This window comes from Haemaphysalis longicornis, unplaced genomic scaffold (genome assembly GCF_048455015.1).
Source record: "Haemaphysalis longicornis isolate Haplotype H1 unplaced genomic scaffold, Haemaphysalis longicornis Haplotype H1 scaffold_1, whole genome shotgun sequence".
Taxonomy (NCBI): domain Eukaryota; kingdom Metazoa; phylum Arthropoda; class Arachnida; order Ixodida; family Ixodidae; genus Haemaphysalis; species Haemaphysalis longicornis.
This window is the reverse complement of record NW_027526203.1, coordinates 216,147,445-216,171,235: the sequence shown is the minus strand read 5'-3', so window position 1 is coordinate 216,171,235 and position 23,791 is coordinate 216,147,445. Positions and strand designations below refer to the sequence as shown.

Genomic DNA, 23,791 nt, shown 5'->3' with positions numbered 1-23,791 from the left:
ATTGCTCTGAAGCATAAGGAAAACATTACCTTTAGGGAAGCACGACAGAGACTGTTCCTGACACACACTAGCTTTGCCGATGTAGCGCGACGGGGGGCGGCGCTACACTCGGTTCGAGTTCCCCTTGGAACCCTCCCAGTGAGGCCCCAAGGGACACCCCAAGCCCCCTCAGTGCCGGTGGCTAAGGCCACTGCACATGCCACAAAAGAAGCATCAAGGGCTGCCCCAGCACCCCTTGATGCCAACGCTAGGCCCCTTGCTGGCACTGCAGTGCCGGTCCCTGCTGAGAGGCAGGCTGCCGCAACCAGCCAGCCTAACCCTGCTGACGAGGCTTCGCAAGAAGCCATGGACACAACGCCAAGCCCTCCGTTGCGTGGTACGCCGAAAGGGCGCGGCACGTCGCTCGACCGTTCAAAGCAAAAGACACCTAGGGTCACGGCTCCTGGGAAGGTGTCTTGAGCCTGGGAGGGTGACAGCATGGCACTTCCTTAATCCTTGTTCAGCATAAGCTGATGGTAACTGATAATGTAGTCCAATGGAACTGCAGAGGCCTCCTGAAAAACTTGGACGATATCTATGAATTGCTGTCACAACACCAAATAAGTATTATGTGTCTCCAGGAGACACACTTGAGGACGAACCAAACTAACTTCTTAAAGAACTACTCTGTATTTAGGAAAGACAGGGATAGGGATGGCTGCATGCATCCCTCTGGAGGAGTTGCGATTATCGTGCAAAAATCAGTGGCATGCCAGTTCTTACCGCTACAGACCAGTTTAGAGGCTGTAGCCATACGAGCCATTATCTTTAATAAACTGGTAACAGTATGCTCACTGTACATACCTCCAGAACACGGGCTCTCCAGTATGGAGTTTGAAACATTAGTTGATCAGCTGCCAGAGCCGTATCTGCTAGTTGGGGATTGTAGTGCTCACCACCCACTCTGGGGTTCTGCACGCACGGATGCTAGAGGACGCCTCGTTGAAAAGTTTCTGCTATCATCTGGAGCATGCATACTTAACAAGAAAGACCCAACATATTATAACACAACACATGCCACATACTCCTGCATAGATCTCGCCATAGCCTCTCCAGTTCTGTTTCCAGCACTCCAGTGGAAGGTCATTAATAACCTGTACGGAAGTGACCACTTCCCAGTGAGCCTCAAGCTTGTAGACAATAAACAAGACAACACTCCATGCCCACAAAAGTTCAAGGAGGAGGCCGCAGACTGGAAAAAATTCAAAGAGCTCTCTGAGTGTCACTATACACTTATAGACAACCTTGGTATTGATGAAGCTGCTGAGACTCTGACCACCCATATAATTGAAGCTGCGCTGAAGTCCATCCCCCAGACTTCTTCTAGTAGGGCTGCTAAGCCGAAACCTTGGTGGAATGATGATTGCAGGCAGGCCCGTAAGGAACAGAATAAGGCATGGGGTGTCTTGCGTAGGTGCCCAACGACTGAAAATTTGGTACTCTTCAAGCGGGCAAAGGCCAATGGCAGACGGATTCGGCGTATTGCGAAAAAAGAAAGCTGGAATCGTTTTGTGTCATCAATCACATCATATACTGACACAGGGAAAGTATGGAGGAGAATTAAAGCACTCCGAGGAAGAAACACTCTTACGTACCCTTTGGTCAGCACAAGTGGAGACACCTTACAAGACCAAGCAAATGCCCTAGGCAAGCATTTTGAGTATGTATCAAGCTCAGCTCACTATTCAAATAACTTCCTGAGACACAAGAATGCAGAGGAACGGAAGATTGTACGTGACAAACGGCAGTCTGAGGTAGGGTAGGTAGGCAGTCTGAGGTAGGCAGGAGCTTAAAGTGGCGCTCACTACTTGTGGTAAATCATCACCAGGTCGAGACCGAATAACATACACCATGATTAAGCACCTGCACGACGACACGCTAGAAGCGCTCTTACTGTTGTTTAACAAGATCTGGCGTGCAGGGCAATTTCCAAAAGTGTGGAAAGAAGCTATTGTGGTGCCGATTCTAAAGGAGGGGAAAGATCCATCACTTGCAACTAGTTTCAGACCGGTCGCTTTAACCAGTTGCTTATGCAAGGTCTTCGAAAAAATGATTAACCGTCGTCTTATCTATTTTCTTGAGTACCATGGTATTATAGACAATCGCCAGGCGGGTTTTCGCTCTGGTAGATCGACAGCAGACCACCTAGTGGCTATTGAATCCTACATCAGGGATGCATTTGTTCATAAGCAGCATTGTTTATCAGTTTTCTTTGACCTCCAGAAAGCTTACGACACAGCCTGGCGTTACGGTATTCTTTGCGATCTTCGCCGCCTTGGAGTTTGTGGAAACATGCTGAACAGTTTGAAAGATTACCTTTCGGAGCGCACCTTTCAGGTTAGGGTTGGAAATGTCCTCTCGAGGATGTTCGTCCAAGAAAATGGAGTGCCGCAGGGTGGTGTGCTCAGCTGCACCCTTTTTATTGTTAAAATGAATTCCTTAGGAACTGCACTGCCTCGCTCTATATCCTACTCGCTATATGTTGATGATGTGCACATTGCGTTTAAATCATGTAATATGTCCATTTGTGAGAGACAAATCCAACTAGCTGCAAACAAACTTACAAAATGGGCAGATGAGAATGGCTTCTGTTTTAACCCAGAAAAAAGCACGTGTGTGGTCTTCTCTAGGCAGCGTGGTATCCGCCCAGATCCTGTTATTAAACTCAATGAAACACCCATAGCAGTAAAAAAGGAGCACAAGTTCCTTGGGGTTGTGCTTGATGACAAACTTTCATTCATTGCACACCTCAAACGCCTTAAAGTTAAATGCTTGGATACAGTCAGGATCCTGAAAGTCCTCTCACACCAGTCTTGGGGTACTGACACAAAGTGCCTATTGGCCTTATTCAATAGCCTTGTGAGGTCCCGCATCGACTACGGGTGTCTTGTTTATCAATCTGCCACGAGAACAGCACTAAAGATGTTAGACCCTGTCTACCATCTTGGCCTTCGTCTGGCTACAGGCGCTTTCCGAACAAGCCCTGTTTTAAGCCTGTATGTGGAAGCCAATCAGTGGTCTCTTGAAACACAGCGGAAGTACACTGGGTTGAATTATGCTCTAAAAGTGACATCCTTGACCGGACACCCGAACAGCACTCTAGGTAACCAGGCAATCAAGCTTTTTGAAAAGCGACCTGCCATGGCTGAGCCATTCCTTCTGTCGGTGAGGGCACTGGCCGCAGACCTGGGAATATCCTTCACTGACGCTCAGAAAACCAGCTTTGCTGACTTTGTCCCTCCATGGGATCTCTGCCCTATCTCTTATGATCTCTCTTTTATGAAGATTGACAAAAGAACCGCTCCAAAGGAATTAATTATGCAGCATTTTTAGGGATGGGCGAATATAGATTTTGAGGTTCGAAGCGAATTCGAAGCGAATAGTGATTTGGTCGAATAATTTCGAATCGAATAGTTCGAATAGTGCACATTGCAAATCACAAAGACAAATGAGCAACTTGTGACCTGCCTAATGTACACATTTTTTTCTAATAATTAGAACTCACGTAGGCACGAGCATTGTGTAAAACTATTACCAGTTGAACATTTATTGCAAAATCTTACACACAGCTTTCCTTTGCTGTATTCACAAGTTTTCATGAAGAAATGCCTGTTGCGCCACATGCTCTAGGTGCAGCAGTTTCCGCCGGCTGCTCATTCACAAGTTTAAGCGCCGCCTAGAAACTCGCAGAGTTAAGCGCCGCCTAGAAGCTCCGCCAAAAAAAAGAAGTGTTGTAGCCACTAGTATCCTCGGCCGTAGCCAAGCAAAGCGCAAGTGGCTGGCCGCCATTTTGAATAGGCTCGCTTAGTGCAGCGTACTTCGTGCAGCGTATTCAAAATGGCGGCATGCCTTATCAAAATGGCGGCCTGTACAAGTCTGCTGGCTTGGTGCCGCAATGTTCGGAGCGGTGTCGTTTCAGTGCCGCCTTTTTTTTTTTAACTTAAGTGTGCTGGCGGCCGAGAGCTTCGTCGAACCTCTAGGCAAGGCAGCAACTCGGCAGTGCCGGCACTGATAATAGAAATGTCCGCGTCGGTGGGTCTTGAGCCAAGCCTGGGGTAACTCTCGGAAAGCTTGACCGAAAAGCTTGGCTTTTAGCTGCCTATTCGGGAGCATCGAATAATTCGAAAATATCGAATACCTGCATTCGGATCGAAGCGAATAACGAATAGAGAGCTATTCGATCGAATATTCGACAATACCGAATATTCGCCCATCCCTAAGCATTTTTTGTTTTTGCAGAACAAGTACAGAGCATCTGAGTTCTACACAGATGCGTCCAAGTCAGCTGGTGCAGTATCATGTGCTGCACATGGTCCCAACTTTTCCACATCTAAGACTATGCCTGAAGCCACATCTATATTCACTGCTGAAACACGCGGCCTTGTATTGGCTGTAGAATATATTATTGAGAACAATGTCCAAAAGTCAGTGATGTTCACTGATTCTCAAAGTGCTGTGCAGGCTTTAGCGTCAGGAAAGTTACAAAAAAATCCAGTCTTTAATCAATTGCTAAAACTACTGTGCTCTGCCCACAAACAAAAACTTGAAATCACTGTCTGTTGGGTCCCAGGTCACTGCGGCATAGCCGGAAATGAGCAAGCAGACAGGAATGCTGTAACTGCAGCTCTTCGGAGTGACCTAGATATTCAAAGCGTCCCGTACGAAGATCTTAAAGCGTACGTACGTAAGAGGCTGCGCGACCAATGGCAGGAAGATTGGAAAGGGGAAACAGCAAACAAATTGCGCATGGTAAAACCCAAGTTAGGTAGATCGATCTGTGAGAAACGAGACAGGATCACAGAGGTTACTCTCTGTAGACTGCGCATAGGCCATACCCATGCTACACATGCGTACCTATTGAAAGGAACAGAACAGCCACGCTGCTTGAGGTGTGGAGGGTCGCTATCAGTCATTCACGTACTGGTAGAATGCAAACTGCTTGAACCGCAAAGAAAGCTTCATTTTCCAGAATTGTACACACGCATGATCCCTCAACACCCATTGCTGTTTTTATCAGACGAGCCATTCTTCTCTGTTAACCGTGTTTTTAAGTACCTCTCAGACGTAGATTTTTTAAGGTATGTGTCGTATCACCCGTGAGCCGAGCCGCCATCGCACGCTAGAACCCGGTAGGGCCACTCATTGCTACCGCAAAGACGGTGGCAAGGGGTGCACGTAGAAAATGCCTGTCATAGTGTCAAATGTTTTTACTTGGCCCTCTACACCAACAGAAATCTGAGATACCTTTTATTATATATTCTCTACTTTATATTCTCACTTGAATAATCCTCACCATAGTACTGGCGCTCTTTGGCCTTGATGCCCTTGCGCCAAAAAAACCTAACACCATCATCGAGAACTTGATCTGGTCGCCTTCCGCTGTGTGCTTCCTTGTTCTTTGGTTGTATCTGCAAAAAAAAAAAAATCAAGGAATGAATGAAAAATGTACATTAAATTGGAAGAACGAATAGTTAAGAGAATCATGTCACACAAATTCAGAGAAACAAATATAAGTGGAAGTTAAATATACATAAACACACCAGTCGGGCGCATGGCTGTCATATCAGGCAAGCACGAAGAGTTGAAATGGCCTGCCAGTCCTTGGTGCAGTTGTTGCGTGCGCCGACAATGTTGAAGGTTCAGCCAAAATGTCTAAATGAACAACGACCTCTGAAAAAAAAAATAACTCAGTATTTTTGAGTTCACGCGTATTAACCATAACGCAAGCATCATCTGTCACAAGGCATGCTAATATAACCTAACTCGCATTACCACGTCTCTATGAAGGCAAGCTTTAGTTGTAGCAAAGCGCTGTTGACTATATGCTCACTAACGCGTCAAAGCAGAAAGGCAACAGTTAGGTAAAGCTCGGGGGAATTACTGTCTTTTGGCGGCCTCAAAAGTTCCATCCGAAATAATGCCACACTTGTTGAGGCAAATGCGCCTACAACTTTTCGGGTTCTAGATAGTCAGAAATGTTCGAGAGGGGCCAGGACAGTTGAGAGTAATAAGACAATATTCCAGCGGAAGTCATGCACAAATGAGGTATTGACGACGACAACGGTTTTGTTTGCACCGTCTTTCTAGCGCAGTGCATAACACTCACCTTCTGTTGGAAGAATCAAATATTCTGGCCTCGACAGCTGTCTTCCGATGCAGAATTTCCCACAGTTGTCACTCCGCAAGCACTCAATTCCCGTGTTTTGCCAGTCCTCTCAACAACTGATGGACGCAAAAGCACATAACAGCAATAACAGTCACGAGAACAGTGTTCCGCGCACATAGAAAGCGCACATAGAAAGGGTGGGCCGTTGCAGCGGTTTCAATTTGAATTGGCGGCTTCGTGGTTGCGAATTCAGAAACGAGGTGGTGCACCAGTCAGCTGTTCGTAAAAAGTTGCGTACATTTTTGCTCAACAGATGTTTGATGCGGAACTTGTTAATAATATTTTTAAACAACACATTGTAAGCGAACTGTGTTGGCTCTTTGAGTCACGGAATGAATATTTTGTATTCTATACCAAAAGTAACCTTTCGCTTGCGCCGTCTGGTGGACTTGATGGTCGAAAAGTGCCCTATAGGTTGGTCACGTGGGGCGTCGATTTTTACGCCGCCTATAGGGAAGACAGGGAACGTCCGAGCTTGAGAGGCCTGATTGGGCGACCCGTGTCGCCGTTCGCGTTTTATTGGGACCCCTTTTCGGCGCTTGCGTCTCCCAAAATCTACTTCTACAACTTAAATATCGTGCCTCGTTCTCCATGAAACTTCGTTACATTGAAATTCCGGCAAACGGTACTTCATTACACAGAGGGTGAAAATACATGGTGTGCATGCACTTGAAGTTACAAAAAATTCCGTGGTTCGTTACATCGAGGGTTTCGTTACATTGAAGTTCGTTACATCGAGGTTTAACTGTAGCGGAATTCGACTGTATTAACATTGTAGACTTGTGCGAATAGTAATATTTTAGTTTGAAGCGAATAGTCCTTGGGGTCGAATACTTTCGAAGCGAATTCGAATAGCTGTCAGGTGACACTGAGCTTCCTGTCACTGAGACACTGGGCTTCGGGGCCTGGCGGGACCTTCATAAAAAAGTTCTAGACAGTGGAATCTTGATGATACGTTTCTGGGTGATACGAATTTCGAGATAATACACATTTCTGGTAAGTCCCGGTGAAATTGGATTGTTTACAATGGGGAAAAATTTTGGCTCTTACGAACGGACCTGCGCAGCCCGGCGGATGATATGACCGAGCCGGCGAGGCGCCCGACCGCCAAGCAAGCAAGCGATGGCGACGTACGGGCTCTCTCTTCCCTCTTTGTCACTCTTTCTCCAGGAACGGCCGGACTGTTGTTTTCTGCTCGCGAAAACGCGCCACGCATGTCACAGTCGCGCTGACACTGCCGCAGAACCACCCGCACACTGCGGGCGGCGTGGCCGGTGTCGGCGTCGGCCGCAAAGTGGTGTCCGGAGCTCGAGCGACTGCTTCTAAGCGCTCACTAAAATGCCGCTCAAGGCACGCACGAAGTTCTTGTGCAGTAAAGGAGCTTATAATGGGGGCGAAAACGGTACTATAAAACATCATCCGCGCCGCTAGTAAAAGTGCCCATGCAATATCTGCCAGGGTCGTAAGCCTAAACATCTCTGGCGGAGCCAGACGGCTGTCTCGAGCATTTCGAAACTTCCGCCATGAGGCGCGCACCTCCCCATTGGCGCGCGATGCCGCGCGCGATGCACGTCATTTTCTGAGCGAGGCAGAAGCTGGCCAAAAGATGACTATGGTAGAATAACAAATGTGTCAAGTTCATTGCAGACTGCATTAGTTTGAGCTAGATAATTAGGATTGTTGAAGATAGGGTAGCGGCCCCTTGGGTCATTTCCTGCACAAACTGATTGATGTCACTAGGCCACATAACTGACTGACCTGTGTAAATCTTTTGAGACTAATCTCAATTTGAGAGGTTGCATCAGAGATGTGGGACCATCTCTGTGGGACTCTTGGAGCAGAGTGGCGTGAAAGTGTTGCCTCGCATTATTTTGTTAAGCTCTGTGCTGTAAAAATTTCAAAAATATTGAGAACTCTGGGTGCCCCCTTCCCACCTTTTGTGGTCCTTTGGAAGATGGAGAGTTAATTTGGGCCCTAGTTGTCCAATTTGAGTCATATGTGGACCTGAGTTTGAGGTTCATTGTCTGGAGCAAGCTCAGATCCCGCAGCCACTATGTTAAAGCCGAGATGCTCCGCTGCAGTTTACTGGGCTAACACCCCTAATAGAGTTGCATCCTGCCGGACTGTGTTTTTTGACATGTGGGTAAGATGCTGACTGGTTGTTTTCTGTATACTCCCCCACAAGTGAACGCTGGCACCTAATATGTGTTAAAACGCTAGTGGATAATTCCGAAATTCCGTACAATGTAAGCACGACTTCATGCTAAATAACGTTGTCAACTGCCTAATCTTTTGACTAAACTTGAGTTTCATGTTATCTTCATTGTCCCTTTAATTTGCACCCTTTTTCTCTTTCTTCTAATTGTACAAAACGTTCTATGTGGATCTGCTTCCCCCAGGGACCCAACACAGGCCATTGATGTTTGGTGCACTGTCGTCCGGGGGATTCCGGTTAGGATCCCCCAGCATGCCCACTGCCAGTACCGCATCACCCACCACAGCAGCCACATCTACGCCCCCTCTGGCCACCACCACTGCCTTTGCACACCCTCCGACGACGAGTGGTGCGCCTCCATCTTTACCCATGCTCGTCCTTTCCAAGCCCAGTGGGACGACAGCAGCAGTAACATCGAGTGGATTCACGTTTGTTGAAACTCTGCCAAAGTCCAGTACGGCGGCAGCAGGAATAACATCAAGCGGATTCAAGTTTGGGGAAGCTCTCTCCAAGCCCAGTGCAGTGACTGCAGCAGTAACATCTAGCGCATTAAAGTTTGGCGAAACCCTGCCAAAGCCCAGTACAACGGCAGCAGCAGTAACATCGAGCGGGTTCGTGTTTGGCGAAACCCTGCCAAAGCCCAGTACAACGACAGCAACAGTAACGTCGAGCGGATTCAAGTTTGGTGAAACTCTGCCATTGAAAACAGGCTTTGTCGCCGTCAAGCCTTCTTCGGGGCAGTTGTTCACACTCGGGACTCAGTCGGCACCAGCAGCAGCCTCCACAACTGGGAAGAAGGCAGAAGCCCCCGAAGCTGGCACAGGTGAGTGGGACACCTTGAGATGCCACCTGTGTGGCGGAGTTGTTGGGCTGTTTTGTTTCAGCCCCAAGAGCTGTGCACTTGATGGCCAGTGGCTCAAACTCTGTTCAGGTCACCGTAGGGAGAAATTAGGGAAGAAGCACATTGGCACTGAAAATTCAAATTTAGGCGAGCCTTGCAAAGCACCATCCATGGCCCCGGTCCCTGGTAACTTTTGCACCTAATATATCAGGGTGTCTGCCAACCGAGAAAACTGGGAATTTTCACAAATTTTGAATAGTCTGAAGAAGCTCGGGGAATTTGTGCTTGTATCAAGGAAAATGAGCTCTAATTTATTAGGGGGGGACAAAAGTCATAATAATTGCTGGCTCCAAATAACAGAGACGAGCTTCATAGGGTTCCACAGCCACCTCCGGCCTCCCGCCAACACGGGCGATGTGGCGACGACATTTGTGGGCTTTTTGTTGTCTTTGCTCACTCGCTTTCTGCCTGTTGCTAGTAGTGTCCGCCTATGATTGTGTCAAAGTGACTTTGAAACAGGGCTTTTCAAAAATGTGGCAAACATGTATGTGCTTCACATTGCTCGAAGATAGCGACAGTTTCTGCAGAGGTTTAGAAACCCTTTAGGGTTGGTACCGTGACACTACAAGTGTCCTTTACCGAACAGAATATGATTATCATTCCCAATGTTTAATTCTTGGAACGGCACTGAAGTCGTTTGCAGCAGCATTCGAACGCTGATGACAATGTGCATAGCTGCGTTTGCTTTCGCAAGTAGCCGGTGCTCGGTGCCGATGTGAAATATCCAGGCATTGTGACAGGACGTGACGTCTCAAAATCATGTGACAACAACCTCCCTGTTCCGTTGCAAAAGCGGCGGCGGCAGCAACAAAAATTGGTCGAGACCAATCGCTCTAGTCGCTGCAACAAGAACAACGCAGTGCAACTGGAGCAACAGAAGTTGTGTCGCATTTGTCGCTCTATATGCAGGTGTTAACGCTTCATATTTGTATTCGTAGCATGTATTAGCTTACACGAACGGGCTCTAATGTTCGAGCACAAATATTTGCGGCTCGCAAATGTGCATGTTCAAGTGTCAGATCGCCCTTATTGCAGCCTGTAATGTTATTAGGCCCCTGCACGGAAGCACCTTGAGCAATCTTGGTGGTTGTGAGTAATGACACTGCAGACCCTGAGCCCCCATACTTGTGTGGTGTGCATCCCTGGCAAGAAGTTTTAAGGTGAAAGGTAGAAGGTTAGCAGACTCATGGGTGGGGGGAATTGGACAAGTGGTTTTTGCCTCGAGTCCGCCCTGCACCTGTACCACTTTTTCAGGTGCGCTGTGCTCTGCTCTACAAGCATTATTTCTCCTATTCAGGGGAAGGAGGACAGCTCTACGAGGATATCACCCCTCCCACTTCCCCCACTGAAGGTGAAACAGTCAAAGAAGAGCCAAAGGCCAAGCCCACTCCTGCACTTGCCAAGGAAACTCCACAGTCCCCTGATGGTGTGTTTGCTAGCTTTGCATGTTAGATTGTTACGGTTTTTTTTTTTTTTTTGTCTTTTAGAAGGGTCGTGAAGGCAAAATGCAGGTGTCGTTTATTCAAATTCAAGAGGCTGCATTGGCCCACTGACAGTTTGGGTAACTTCCAAGAACTAAGCCAGATAGGGGAAATAGATGAACTACCGTATTTTATTTTTGCGTGTATAACCCGCACCAAAAATAAAAAAATTTCAGTAGCAAAGTGGGGTGCGTATAATACACAGGTTTTTTTCTTTAATGCAGCTTCACGGATATGCGTGTTGTGCCGCGAAGCTCCTAAGGAGCAGCACTAAGCCGTCCATGGCAGCCATTGCGCAAAACATGCAAGGACCAGGATGAAAAAACAAGGACGAGCGCACTCTAAAAACTGAATTTTATGCTTTTTTTGTCTACATAGTATGTGATGTGTTGTTTGAGCAGTACCTTTGGTGCAGCCCTTCCTGTATCAAATGTGCGGGCAATACGCGAGGATTTTTTTGTTCTTTTCCGACAGGATGAAAGTGGAGATGCGGGTTATATGCATGGGCGGGTTATACGCACGAAAATATGGTAGTTGCTGCTTGCCAGTCACTTTCTCACCGAGGCCCTGTAACATCACAGGGATTCGTTTGTGTGATTGGCAGCCGTCAACCAGAGCCACCACCTAGAAGCAGGATATTGTAGTGGTGCCTCTAGTTCCACTTCAATAGTACCACTTCAGTGCTAGTGTGCAGGTAACTCTCTGATAGCATTTGTTTTAGTATTCCCCCAATTTCATCACTGCTGATAAAATTGTTTGAAAAATTTGAGTTTTTCAGTATTTAGTATAAATATATACTTAGTTCTAGCGTCTTTTCGGCTGGAACTTGAGTTGAATGAGTTGCCAAAATTCAAATAAAATAGGGTGGTATATTTTGTCTTTAATAATAATACAGTGGAAGGGGGGAAAAACGACGAAAACAGTTACGTTGCGGTAGCATTGTTGCCAGTGGTGCCCTTTCCTTGACTGTGAGGGCAGTAAAAATAGCATGGCAGAGCATGCAGGTTGTAATTGCAGCTTTCTATTTCCACGTAGTTTATTTAGGTGTAAAATCAGTAGTGTTTCTGTGCTTTTGTAGCTGATTGTGATTTATAGCTGATTGAACAGGCTATATTTAAAGAGGGTGATTGGATGCTCAACCACATCAATGTCATCAACCAAGTACTGATAGAGTAATCTGCAGAGGTCAACAAAGCTCTGCAGTTGGTCTCTCTAGGTTGTGAGAAAGCGTTTGTCTTGGTGGGAACTAATGCAGCCATAGAATCCTTCTGGAAACAGGGTGTTGAAGGAACTCACACGGGTCTTCAGAAGGGTTCTTTAGTACTTTAAAGGAGTCCTGACACCAAATTTTGACACCTAAAAAATGATATAATTGGCTTCAGTAGTTTGTACAGATGCCTCACAGAAATTTTTACAGCGATCCGCGGCCGGAATCACATCTAAAATCGATTTTGATTGTCCAGGCCGCGAGCTTCCACAAATCGGCAGCACTAGCGAAATCGCTTTCGGCGTGACGAAACATTGGCCTGCATGTCTGGCCGGTTCAGGGTGACGTCATATAGTCGTTTTCGGAACCGGAAACGATATCCTGCGCTGCTGTTGTCGACGGTATTCGTTTGGGCAGGAGACGTGGGCGTAGCTGTGTGAGCAATGGTGTTCGGCACTGGTGCCGAAAACTGCGCGGTGCGCAATGTCGACGGGCACCGCGGCGACGCGGCCCAAGTTCGTGCGCGGCGGCCGCCGCAAGAACTGTCACCCAAGCCAGCGGGCTCGGGGTTGCACGGGTCACCTTGGGTGTTGGGAACTTTAGGCTTAGTATTGTGGCGACTATTTGATCGCTGGTATCTGTACAACTGCGAATGACCATCCCTTACACAACTTATCACGACACTATCATCCCCTTTTTAGCATATGAAGCTTTATTTTGGCAATAATTTCCGTTTCAGCGATCGGTGACCAAGACATCTGCCACGGCCTGTTTTGATTCTAGCGCGCAGGTGGCGCCATCTTTCGGCCGCTCGCCACACCACCGTGCGGGCAGTGCTGGGTCGGAGCGCCGAACCTCCGCTGCCGGTCAGCGTAGGCTTACCATCGCGGCAAATATCTGAACGCCACTTTTAAATTCAGCGCTGATAACAACTCCTAGCACAATTTTCAACACACTAACATCTACTTTCTCGCATGTGGAGCTTCGTTTTCGCGATCAGATTGATTAGAAGTGTAGCGACAAGCTGTTCCTATCACGGTCTGCGTCGGTTCGAGCAGCCGTGATATTAAAAAATGGACGACGGCGAAGACATCGCCGGCCTAATCGCCTGGCCAAATAAAGTTGTTCTGTCTGTCGGGTGGCAGCAACTCATCCGAGTCTGACGATTCAGACGACATGTCGACTGCGCGGGCGAGTGCGGACCATGTGCAATCGTAGCAGACGATGCGGCGAACGCATGGAGAAAAGAAAAATGTCCCTGACGTCACGGGTGAGACCGTGACGTAAGGCTGGCCTTCGAATGGCCATTTTCTCGCGCGGCGACCAAATTTGAAATTGGTTGCAATAAACGTGCTATAATTAATTCTGTGTTGGCGGCGGACGGCTTTCGGTTCGATTTTCGTAATTACTGGGCCAATAGGTATTCTTTATACAGTGGAACCTCGTTATAAGAGACACTGATGTAAGAGACAAATGGTTATAAGAGACACTATTCACCCACATGGTTGGCTGCCCTATCTTTCCCATTAAATCGACCTCTTTTATAACAGACATCGGATGTAGAAGATTGGTTATAAGGGACAAGTCATCCTTGAAGTTTAATCAATAATCTCGCTTGTAACAGACATTTTAACTTCAGATGCAGTGCCACCAGTCACTAATTGCAGTTGCTTCCATTGTGGACACACAGCTGGACAACAGACACCTGCAGTCACTATTTATTATAATTGCAGCAAACACAAAGTGGTTCAGTCAGCTATGAAATGACGATGAGAAGCCCCCTGCCAATGGAAATGCAACTGACAGAAGTGGTCGAAGCTTACTGCCATCCATTGGATGGAGCGCGATCGCACATGCAGGCTCTCCCACTCGCGTAGCTCCCAATCAAGAAGCACTGCAGACGTTGACTCCTGCAAGCGTAATGAATAGCCTGAGCACACAGCGGAAGAAGCTGTGCTCTCTGACTATTCATCAGGCTTGTGAACTCAACATCTACGATTCATCTTCCACAAACAAGGAAAGGAAAAAAAGCTTGTAGAATCGGTTGTAAAAAACAGTGTAAATGCAGTCATGAAGCAAACAAAGTTTCATAAATTCTGGGGGCCAAACATAAATTTGAATGAATCTTTTGCAACATGCTGTAGTGTTCTTTTGAGCTTATTTTAGTCATACGGTACCCACATTGAACTATGGGTTAATCAGTTAGTGAAAACATGGTACCCTGCTTATAAGAGACATCTCGTATAAGAGACAGAAACTGCTCCCCGGTACGTGTCTCTTATAAAGGGGTTCAACTGTAGCATAAAAACTGAAAGCGAGAAATTTCGTGTCAGTACTCCTTTAAAAATGAAGGAACACCTGAACAACTTAAGGAACAGGGATACAGGATTTGTATTGGGATGAATAAGCATTACTGAGAAAAAAAAAGTGAGCGGAAACAATGCAAAGTTATAGTGTCCCTAATGAAGATGGAGTTTGGCAGGGCACCTGGTGCGAAGAATGGGCAACAGGTGGGAGAGCATACTTGAGCATGTAGCTACAGGAATGGACGCCAAGGGAGACAGGATCCTAAGTAAGGGGGTGGGCGGACATAGAGCGGCCAATGGTATTGGAGATGGCTCCAGGCACGTAGTTGCTTACGTCTTCTGTTGGCTTTGTCCTTCCTACAGCATGTGGGCTGAGCTCTGTGATGTACTGAAAGTATGGGGAGCGTGCGACACCCAAAGAGGGCGCGCTGCTCTGCCCTGGCAGCGCCACCATCAGCTGCGCCTGTCATCCGATGGCAGGAAAGGTGCGCCGCAGGTGCCTGCTAAACATGCGCTAGCCATTGCTCAAGAATCAACGGAGTGAGCCGATTTTGCTGCATTGGCAGCTCTGGATTTTTTTATTGGCACAAGTGAGAAAAAGGGCGGGAAGCTTCTCGAGAGCGAGCACGTTTTCCACGCACCTGCACCATGCGGCGACGCACGTAACGGCACTGTCACAGGTAGCTGCATTTCTCAAGCAAGCATAAACCCAGTAAGCAAGGAGTATTACACCCGTATATTTTTAACCTTTTTGTTTACTTTAGTGCTATCTACTTGTAAATTTTAGGGCAACTGCTTGGAGCAAGAGCTCGTGTGGCATTAAAAACTGGGCAAAAGGGAAGCGTTAACACACACTGGTTCGTTCTTGCAACCGTCCACTTATGAACCGACGCATGCTTACTTCAGGAAAAAAGAACATGCTTATGTTTTGACGAAATTGGCTTAACAAATTGACAATTGAGATTCGCTGCGAGAAAGTCGTTTACTATGTGCGGAAGTAACCTTGAAAGAGGTGGCTACTGTATTTTTCGTGCTGTTTGATCCGCCGCATGCACGGTGCACTAAAAATGAAATCAGAACTTCTATAGCGTCGTTTCTGTATTTATTCAGGCGTGTGCACAAGAGCTGGGTTTGTTCTGCTTATTTCATTGCCCATAGGCAAAAAAAGAATGCAGTTCAAAGACGCCCCGACGGGAAAGAAGTTCTGAAACCGGACGGTCTTTTGCTCTTTTACATGGAGCACGTTTAGTGGTGACTTTCTTGGATGGAGCTGTAGATATAGCTGATCGAACAGTAGTTCTCATCCAGTTAATAAGTTTGGCAGCCACAGCGAGTGATGAAAAAACGCGACTGGTCCAGAAAATCTCCACGGTGCTTATCCAGCACAGTAAGTAGAGCACAAAAAATAAAAAAAGAAAACGTGAACTAGCAGTTCGCAATCGTCAGCAAAATTCACACTCGTCAACACATAGGTCTATAGGTCTTACCCGTGCTATAAGGTGGTTAGCTTCAAAGCCGCGATCTATTAGCCGCGATGGCTCGAAAAAATACTCGCAGTGCACAAGAAAAGAAGATTACATTGATGTTCGTAGTCGTCAACAAAATGCTCTCTCAGTTTTCTTGCTCGGGACGGCTCACAAGATGCCAAGACACAAAAAGGAGTTACCTGATAAACAGCAAATGCAGAAAAAAAGACTGGCAGTTCATAACCGGAGCCCCTGCCTTCACATATATTGTGGGCACTTGACAGTAGATAGGTGGGAAAATCATAGGCGGGTATGACGGAGATCTTATATCTGTACATGGTTTACTATCAACCAGTTGAGCACTGCATATTCTTACCCTCTTTGCCAGCTACCACTTGGTTCTACTGGCACTATGTAAAAAAAATATGCACACACTCGTTTTCCGCAAGCAGAAATACATACAATGAAATGTGCACAAACTCTTCCTTCGCATGACGCACACTGCGTATCTGTTCTGTTCGCTGATCATGAAGGGATGAACATGCTAAAAACCGAAGGAACTTTGTTTCTAAAGGAGAATTAGACTAAGTATTTACACCGTTCACGACGCAACACTTCTTGCGCACACTACGAAGTTACCGTCTCAGCGTAACTACACCCTATTGAACTCTAGTGCTCCACTGTAATGCCATACGGAGGGGTGTCGTACTCTTACCAAAAGCTCTCTCCGATCTGCTCATACAATTAAACACGCAACAATATGGGTGTCGCATGCTTGTTTAGTTTGAGCCAGAGAAAAATGGTGTTAAGGGGGCAGACTGGTCTTAGAGCCATATTTTTTATTTACCAACCAATTTTAATGAAACTGCGCTGCATTATAGAGTTTTTTGTGCTGATTTCAAATCTCCTATTAGATTTTTTGTAAGCTGATTATATTTTGAGTTAATTAATGATTAATTGCCATTATTTTGGGACACAGTTACAAAATAACCACTCCATTCAGAATGGCAATTACCACGTGGCTAGGCAGACAAATGACTAAAGAATACAACATAGGAAGAACTTTTTTGATTTGACTATTTTTGGTCGTTTTACAACACAGGGAACTTCGCTTCTCCCGCACTCTGCCAGAAATGGCTCGCAGGTGGTGCCAGTTGAACACAATAATAATTTTCCAAAGCCTCCATTTAAAAAATTTGTTTCCTATATTGTATTCTCCACACATTTTGGTATCAGAAGCAAAAAGAATTAAAGTTGTACCTGCTCTGGGTGCCAAGATATCTGAGGATGAAATGCTAGCTTTGCATTGCAAGAAAAGTGCTGTTTCACCATCGAATTCTGCGCTAACTGAGCTGTAGAGTGCACTTTAAAGAGCTATTATAATATAATAACAACAAAATATGATGCCTTTTGATGAGGAAATTTACAGACTGTTAGAAAAATGGCCGTGGAGGCCAAAAATTCCATTTTTGAGAAAACGCTTTTTTTGACCGTTTTTCGGCCCCAAAGACCCAACTGCCCCCTTAAGGGGTTGTGTGTTCCTGCTGTGAGTGAAGTCGAAAGTTGAAGGGCATGCAAAAAAAAAAGCACCAGTTAGTTATGCAATATAATGCTGCACTTGTTAACTGGTGCAAATACACCAGTTAATAATGCTGCAATGTGTTCTCCTTCCTTCATCTTTAATGTGAATCTCCGCTGAGGGTAACCACATTGACTTGCCTTTTTCTGTCCCTAGCACCAGTGTCGTCTGCTGCTCCGGCAGTGTCACAGCCGCCGACGTTTTCCTTCCTGGCTGGCACAAGCACTGCATCTGCACTCCCAGGCTCTGCCGCGTCTGGGCCTCTTTTTGGGACCAGCTTTGTGAGTACTTTGCGCTGAACACCCCTTAGTAGCATGCCGTAACGCTTGTACTGGAGCTCAGCTTTCGAGGGCCTTTGGCAACGTGCATTTTCGTACTAGCAGTAGGTCCCTGTGGGAATGATCACCGAGATACCATAGCAGATGCTGCATCATCCAAGCAATGGTTTTTGTGAAACCTTATCGTAGAAACTTGCATGAAGAAACCTTTTTTTACTCCAGTTTGTGCTGTAGTTGTGATAATTCCTTGTTTGTATACTAATTTCAAATGTCCCTTTGAGAGATCCTAGTGCACCGCTGTTTTCCCGACATGAAATAGTTAGCATGAGGAATTTCTATAATTTCCGTCTACTTAATTCGTATCTTTTTTCTAATGACAAGTTCAGAAACTTCATTACAAGAATTTCAAGCATTACTCTTCAAACAAGTGACTCTCGCACACGCAGCGGTGACAGGTGGCTCGTTCCCCTTCGGTGCACCGGGTATTTTCTACAGTCCTTGCAATATTCATTGCCCTCGATCCTTAACAAATTTCAAAAAGATGGTATCGACTACAGAAAGTGTACGAATCTGCGAAAATATTTTGTGGCAAGATAGTTATTGGTCTTACTTTTGTGCACTTGTATAGGCTTCTATTCTTTGTTCTGGTTTCTTTTTGTTTCACACAGTGAAGTGTCACATGCCTTGGATAAGGTATAGCTGGTTCTGTTATATTTCAGAATTGTGTTTATTGTGTCTATGCATTTTTTTTTCTATTGTTACTTAATGTATGTCATGATTAATATTATCTAAGAGTGTGTACACTTGTGCATTGTTGTTCGTATATAGGTGTGTTTCTACATCTGTATATCTGTAAATTTCACGTATATATATTATCATGTGTATGCTTTTTACTGTTGCCAAACAGCTGCTGTGTTTACGGGCTGCCAGGCACCCTTCAAGTGGTCACTGACCGCTTTTTCGCCTGGTGGACCCCCAACACTGTAATGTTGGAAATAAACTTGAAACTTGAAAAGGCAAATCACTCATGCCAACAAGCCATCATAGAGTCCTTGCCACGCATAGTCTTTGTCTACGTCTCCTGTGCTGTGTGCCATCATTCTGAGTTAGTGAATGAAAAATAGAACCAAAATTACCGGATATAGCAAGCTTACTTAAATTACATAAAGATAATAGAAGCGCTCCAAAAAGAGCCATCGCTCTCACAGTTGGGCCACAAGGGAAAGGGCACTGATTTTGCACTTTCAAGGCCTTGTGAGTAAGTTCATTGCTGCAACCGAAAGATGTGAATTTTAGCTGTGGTTGTAAGCACTCGTGAGTTTAGTATGTCCAGTGTAAAGTTCATTGTAATCGCTATAATTTGCATGTGATTTTAACAGCATTGCAGGTGTTTGGTTTAGGGTGTAATTTGTTATATCTGAGATAGTTCAAACAAAGGTGTGTGTATTTGTTTGCATTTTTAATTGCAGACTTTGAACTTACATAGGAAGTCACTGTTACCAAAACTTCGATTTTGACTCTGAAATGATTCTCACATTTTTTTTACCTACTTGGATAAGGAGTGTTGCGACTAGGGTTCAGAGCTGCCTTGCGCTGGGAGCAAGCTTTTTAAGGTTTCGGTTTGATTCCATAAAAGCTGAACATCCAGTCCATTTCTCAAGAAACAGGGGGATGAAGTCAAAGAAGAAAATGTGTGGGGCATACTTTTTCTAGACAACATTGTCCAGTGTGCTACAAGCCTGGACAACAACTGTGGAGGGGAGCTTGGACCGTTGGAATATTGTAGATATTTGGAATGGTACGCCTTGTCCTAATGTGCATCAAATCACAGTGCGCGTGATCCCCCATGCCGTCCTTAGCAGTCTCATGTACATTGGCCAGTGTGGTAGGATCCCAGTAAACTGCATGGTAAGTAGCCTACATTTAAATCTCTTAAGTGCTCCTACTATTGCCAACATGTCTTGGAAACATTGCTTGTGGATTTGGCAGAGGTGCTGGTAGCTTCAAACTGCTTCTAAACAGGAACGCAGGAACAAGGCCACTATTTTTGAGTGGTGCATTTCTTGGCTTGTTGTATCGGGAAGGTTCTGATGTCTCTTCTGCACGTTTACTTGCACTGTTCAGGGCCTGCCGGGCACGGCACCAGCAAAGTCCCTGTTCGGGAATACCAGTGCTCCGTCATCATCCCCTGCTGCTGTGTCTGCAGCCGCTGCCTTCAGCTTCACAGCTCCTTTGTCGTCTACCGGTGGCAACACTCCTGGTACACCTGCCACCGGCAGCATCTTTGCCCCGCTACAAACCAAGGGAACAGCTAAGGATTCTCCCAAGCCTCTGCTCACATTTGCTCCTTCGGGGCCATCCACCTTGAAGCTGTCGACTACCACTGCTGGTCCAGTGTCGCAGGCAGCGGCGTCCACGTCTTTGTTCCAGCCGTTTGTGTCTCCTATGAGCCAGCCAGAAACTGTCAGTGTTGCCGCCGCATCGGCTGCCGCCACTCAAGCACCTGAGGTTAGTGAACGGCTACCGTTAGGGCCTAGTGCACCGGTTACTGGTACTTTCCTGGCCCCTTTTAAAGGAAACACAAAGTACAGCTTTGTTTGATTTGGAAGAACTGGCCTTTGGCAACTCCCTGGAATTCATTCTGGTCCTAAAAAACATTTTTTGGCAAAAAAAAAAAAAGTTAAGTGCATCACAATGCTCTTCCACTGCACAATTTCCACCGCTGAGCTCACATGACTTTTGGTACCACTTGTGTTGATGACGATGGCACTCAGTTTTCGCATGTACTTTTCGTCCTTAATGACACATGAGGCTTTTGCCTTAAATAGAAAGTACCGTATTTTCGCGTGTATAGACCTTATGCAAAAGTGCCGCCATCTACCGGAAGAAAAACGAAACGAGCACGCGGCGCCGTGTTGGGGGATGGCGGTCGTGGGATTGCTTGGTACGGAGCTTGTGAGGGGCTTTCTGGACTTGGCGATCCTTTTATATTCAGCTTTAAGCGCAGCAAAATGAGCAACGAGTGATCTGTGGACCTTTCTCTGTTGCCCACATTTGCGGGCGACTTCGTAAATACGCATTATGCTTCGAAAAAGCAGTCAGGGAAGCACCGGCAGGCACCGTTTCTTCTCTCTCTCTCTCTCACCCCCCCCCCCCCCCTCTTTTTTTTTTTTTTTTTTTTTTTTTTTTTTTTTTTTTTTTCCTCCCTTTGAGATCACAAACATTGAAAGTTCATCCGTGTTGGTTCGGATCCCGCGGGTTTCTCAGGAGGTCATTCCTGAAACGCTTCGAAACTTGCAGGCTGTCCTGAGGGGGAAATGGGGGAGGGGGGCACTCGTGATATAGCTATACGCTAAGGATCCTCTGGGACACAGAGGAAACCTGCAAAAGAAAAAAAAAAACACTTAACAAAATAAATTCCATACCTGGCATTTTTTAACAGCAACGCTGTTGTAGCTGGCCGTACTGTGTAGCGCGTAACGTGTGTGGCGTGTAACGCGTTAAACATTGCCAATAAATTGCCAATGAATAATTCAGTTACCAATAAATTGCCGAGCGCTGATGAGCGCGTACTTCGCAGCGACCGCCGAGCGTTCCCAGCACATGCATAGGCTTCAGCAAAAAAAAAAAAAACTGTGAAAACCTTAAACAGTGAGAAAATGCCGAACGCTTGTGAGCGCGTGCCTCGCGGCGACCGCTGAGTGTCCTTTGCTCGCGCCATGGACAACAAAACTGGGCGCACACTACCGCTTAGAAAATTACGCTCAAAAAATTTGATCTTGGAAAATTAGGCTACGGTCGAACAGCAGGTGACGAGCGGTAAATGACCGATACACGGAATTACTACGTACGTTACTTGCGCTACTCATGGCGCTACTTGAAGGTTGCAACTCTCGCGAAAATCTTATTTCCTGTAACGTTCAAACGAAAGACTGTGTAGTACTTCCATAAAAGCCTACCGAACGTCGAGAATAAAAAAAAACACGGGCGGTCAAAGCACGAACGGCAGACTCAAAACTCGACCCTCACGATAAAATACAATCTGACCGATGCAGTGCGCCTTACCTACGAGCAGGGAGGAGTGCTCCGCGGCAAATACAGGGCTAGAAAATAGCTCACTTTGGGATCTTTTTAGTCCGGCACATATTATTCGTTTCGTAACTATGCATGTGAATATTACTGCGTGAAGGGAAATCGACACCCACAAATTAAGCGACTTCACGCAGGGCTCGAGTCATGCTTCCGTTGAGAAATAAAAACAAAGGTGGGTATCATCTTTGTGCACAGCAAGTGACACGGCAGTATTTGGGCATCTTGGACAACGATAAATGCCAACGTGCGCGTCGCTAACCCCGGGCTATCATCATCATCATCATCATGTATTACCGTATTTACTCGCGTAATCCTCGCACTCGCGTAATCCTCGCACCCCTAATGTGAGCCACCAAAACTTGGATTTTTTGGTTCCTCGCATAATCCTCGCACCCCACACTTTGCAGTGGCGAAAGTTGCCCGCTCGCGAAACCCGCATGGTGCACGCGCTCTCCAACGCGCGCCCTCCCCCACCGCCTCTCCGTTCGGCGGAGAGCGCTGTGTATCCAAGGCCATCCAGGCACCCTAACAACCTGCATGGCTACTCCCTAACAGGCGCCGTAACACGCTACTCACACTGTCCTTGAGCCCGTTTCGCGCATGTTTCGCGTGCACGCAACTAGACGGTGTTCGCGCAGCCCGCTGTCGTGTCGTCGTGTCACCGTCGTGGTCCCGCCGTGGAGCGGCAGCAGTCAGTGAGTCACTCGCGTCAGTGGTGGATAGCTCGCTGCCATTTTGAGAACTTTTTGATCTCTTTGTTTTGTGCTTGGTGCCGCTTCGCCATGGGGAGGAACGCCAGCTACACTGCCGCTTTCAAATTGAAAGCGAAAGAGTACGCGATCGAACACGGCAACCGTGCCGCAGGCAGGCACTTCGGCGTCACCTACTTCAACGTGCGTTACTGGAGTAGGGCACGCACATACGACAACGAGATAGGGCGCGCGCCAGAAAGCAAAGGCGGCAATTTCTTGATCGCTGATCGACGGGAGACTGTTTACGTTGTAAATAATAAAATAAAAAGAAATAGCTGCTGTTGGCAACACTGAGCTTACATATACAAAAAACGACCGCTACATTTAGCGGGATTGGCACAAGGCAAATTGGCAACACTGTGCACCGGATTTTTTCCCCCGCATAATTCTCGCACCCCTAACTTTGCATTGACTTTTCTGAAAAAAAAGTGCGAGGAATATGCGAGTAAATACGGTATACCCTTAAGGGCCCCTTGCGGGGTATTACATAAGGGGGGAGAAAATACAGAAATTCCACAGCAGGTGATGGTCAATGGTACAGGCGTAGAAGTGAGGCAGATTCATAAAAAAATGGCAGCAACACAGCAAATATATGTACATATGTACCTAAAGGAGCTGTAACAATAAAATAAGGAGCGAAGACCCCTTTCAGAATAATTAATATAAGCCATTGATTGGCCACATGAACCAATCAATCCCACACATGTCACTCATACACAAGCCCACACAATCACACACACAATCCCACTCATAGCACTCCTTGACCTAGAATCACTGACCGCACGGAGTGGTCAAACCATTTCGTCAGGCGGGCAGCACATACACAAGGCCAAAGCCGAACGCCTAGCGCAGTCCTCGCGCGGACAACATTCCAGTGTCCTCGCTTCAACGCCCCGCAGTTGTCCGCGCGCGCGCGCCGGCACAACGAGGGAGTCGCTAATCCCCTGAGGAATGCCGTCGTCCGCCGCCGGACTCGTGGGAAGAGCTGCGGTAATCCCAGCCTAGCATTCTTGTGTAAGCCCTGGCGAGCCGGCCCGCACGCGCGCGCCTTTTCGGCATTCCCTTGCCTCCCATCAGCTCGTCAGCCCTGGTGAACGACCGCATACCAACGGAAGAGAGGAGCGTGAACTTAACAACTGAAATGATTTACGATTAACTGCCTGAACACTGATGGGTCACGTTCGTTGACTATGGTTTCGGGTAGGTTATTCCACTCTTCTATGGCTTCAGGTAAAAAGGATTTGTTAAAAGCGTTAGTTGATCCATGCAGGCGCTGCAAATTTAATGAGTTAAAAAGGCGACGCGATGA

General features: G+C 46.6%; 1 protein-coding gene across 6 annotated transcripts in view; it reads left to right on the top strand.

Moving 5' to 3' along the window:
- Positions 1–23,791, top strand: part of Nup214 (nuclear pore complex protein Nup214) — a 221,979-nt gene that overhangs the window by 133,510 nt on the left and 64,678 nt on the right. For all 6 annotated transcript variants that reach the window (XM_077673352.1, XM_077673339.1, XM_077673343.1 and 3 more), the window contains 4 exons: positions 8,605–9,243; positions 10,619–10,747; positions 17,517–17,641; positions 19,763–20,146. In XM_077673352.1, coding sequence (XP_077529478.1) covers positions 8,605–9,243; positions 10,619–10,747; positions 17,517–17,641; positions 19,763–20,146 — 1,277 coding nt within the window. The remainder of the gene's footprint in view (positions 1–8,604; positions 9,244–10,618; positions 10,748–17,516; positions 17,642–19,762; positions 20,147–23,791) is intronic.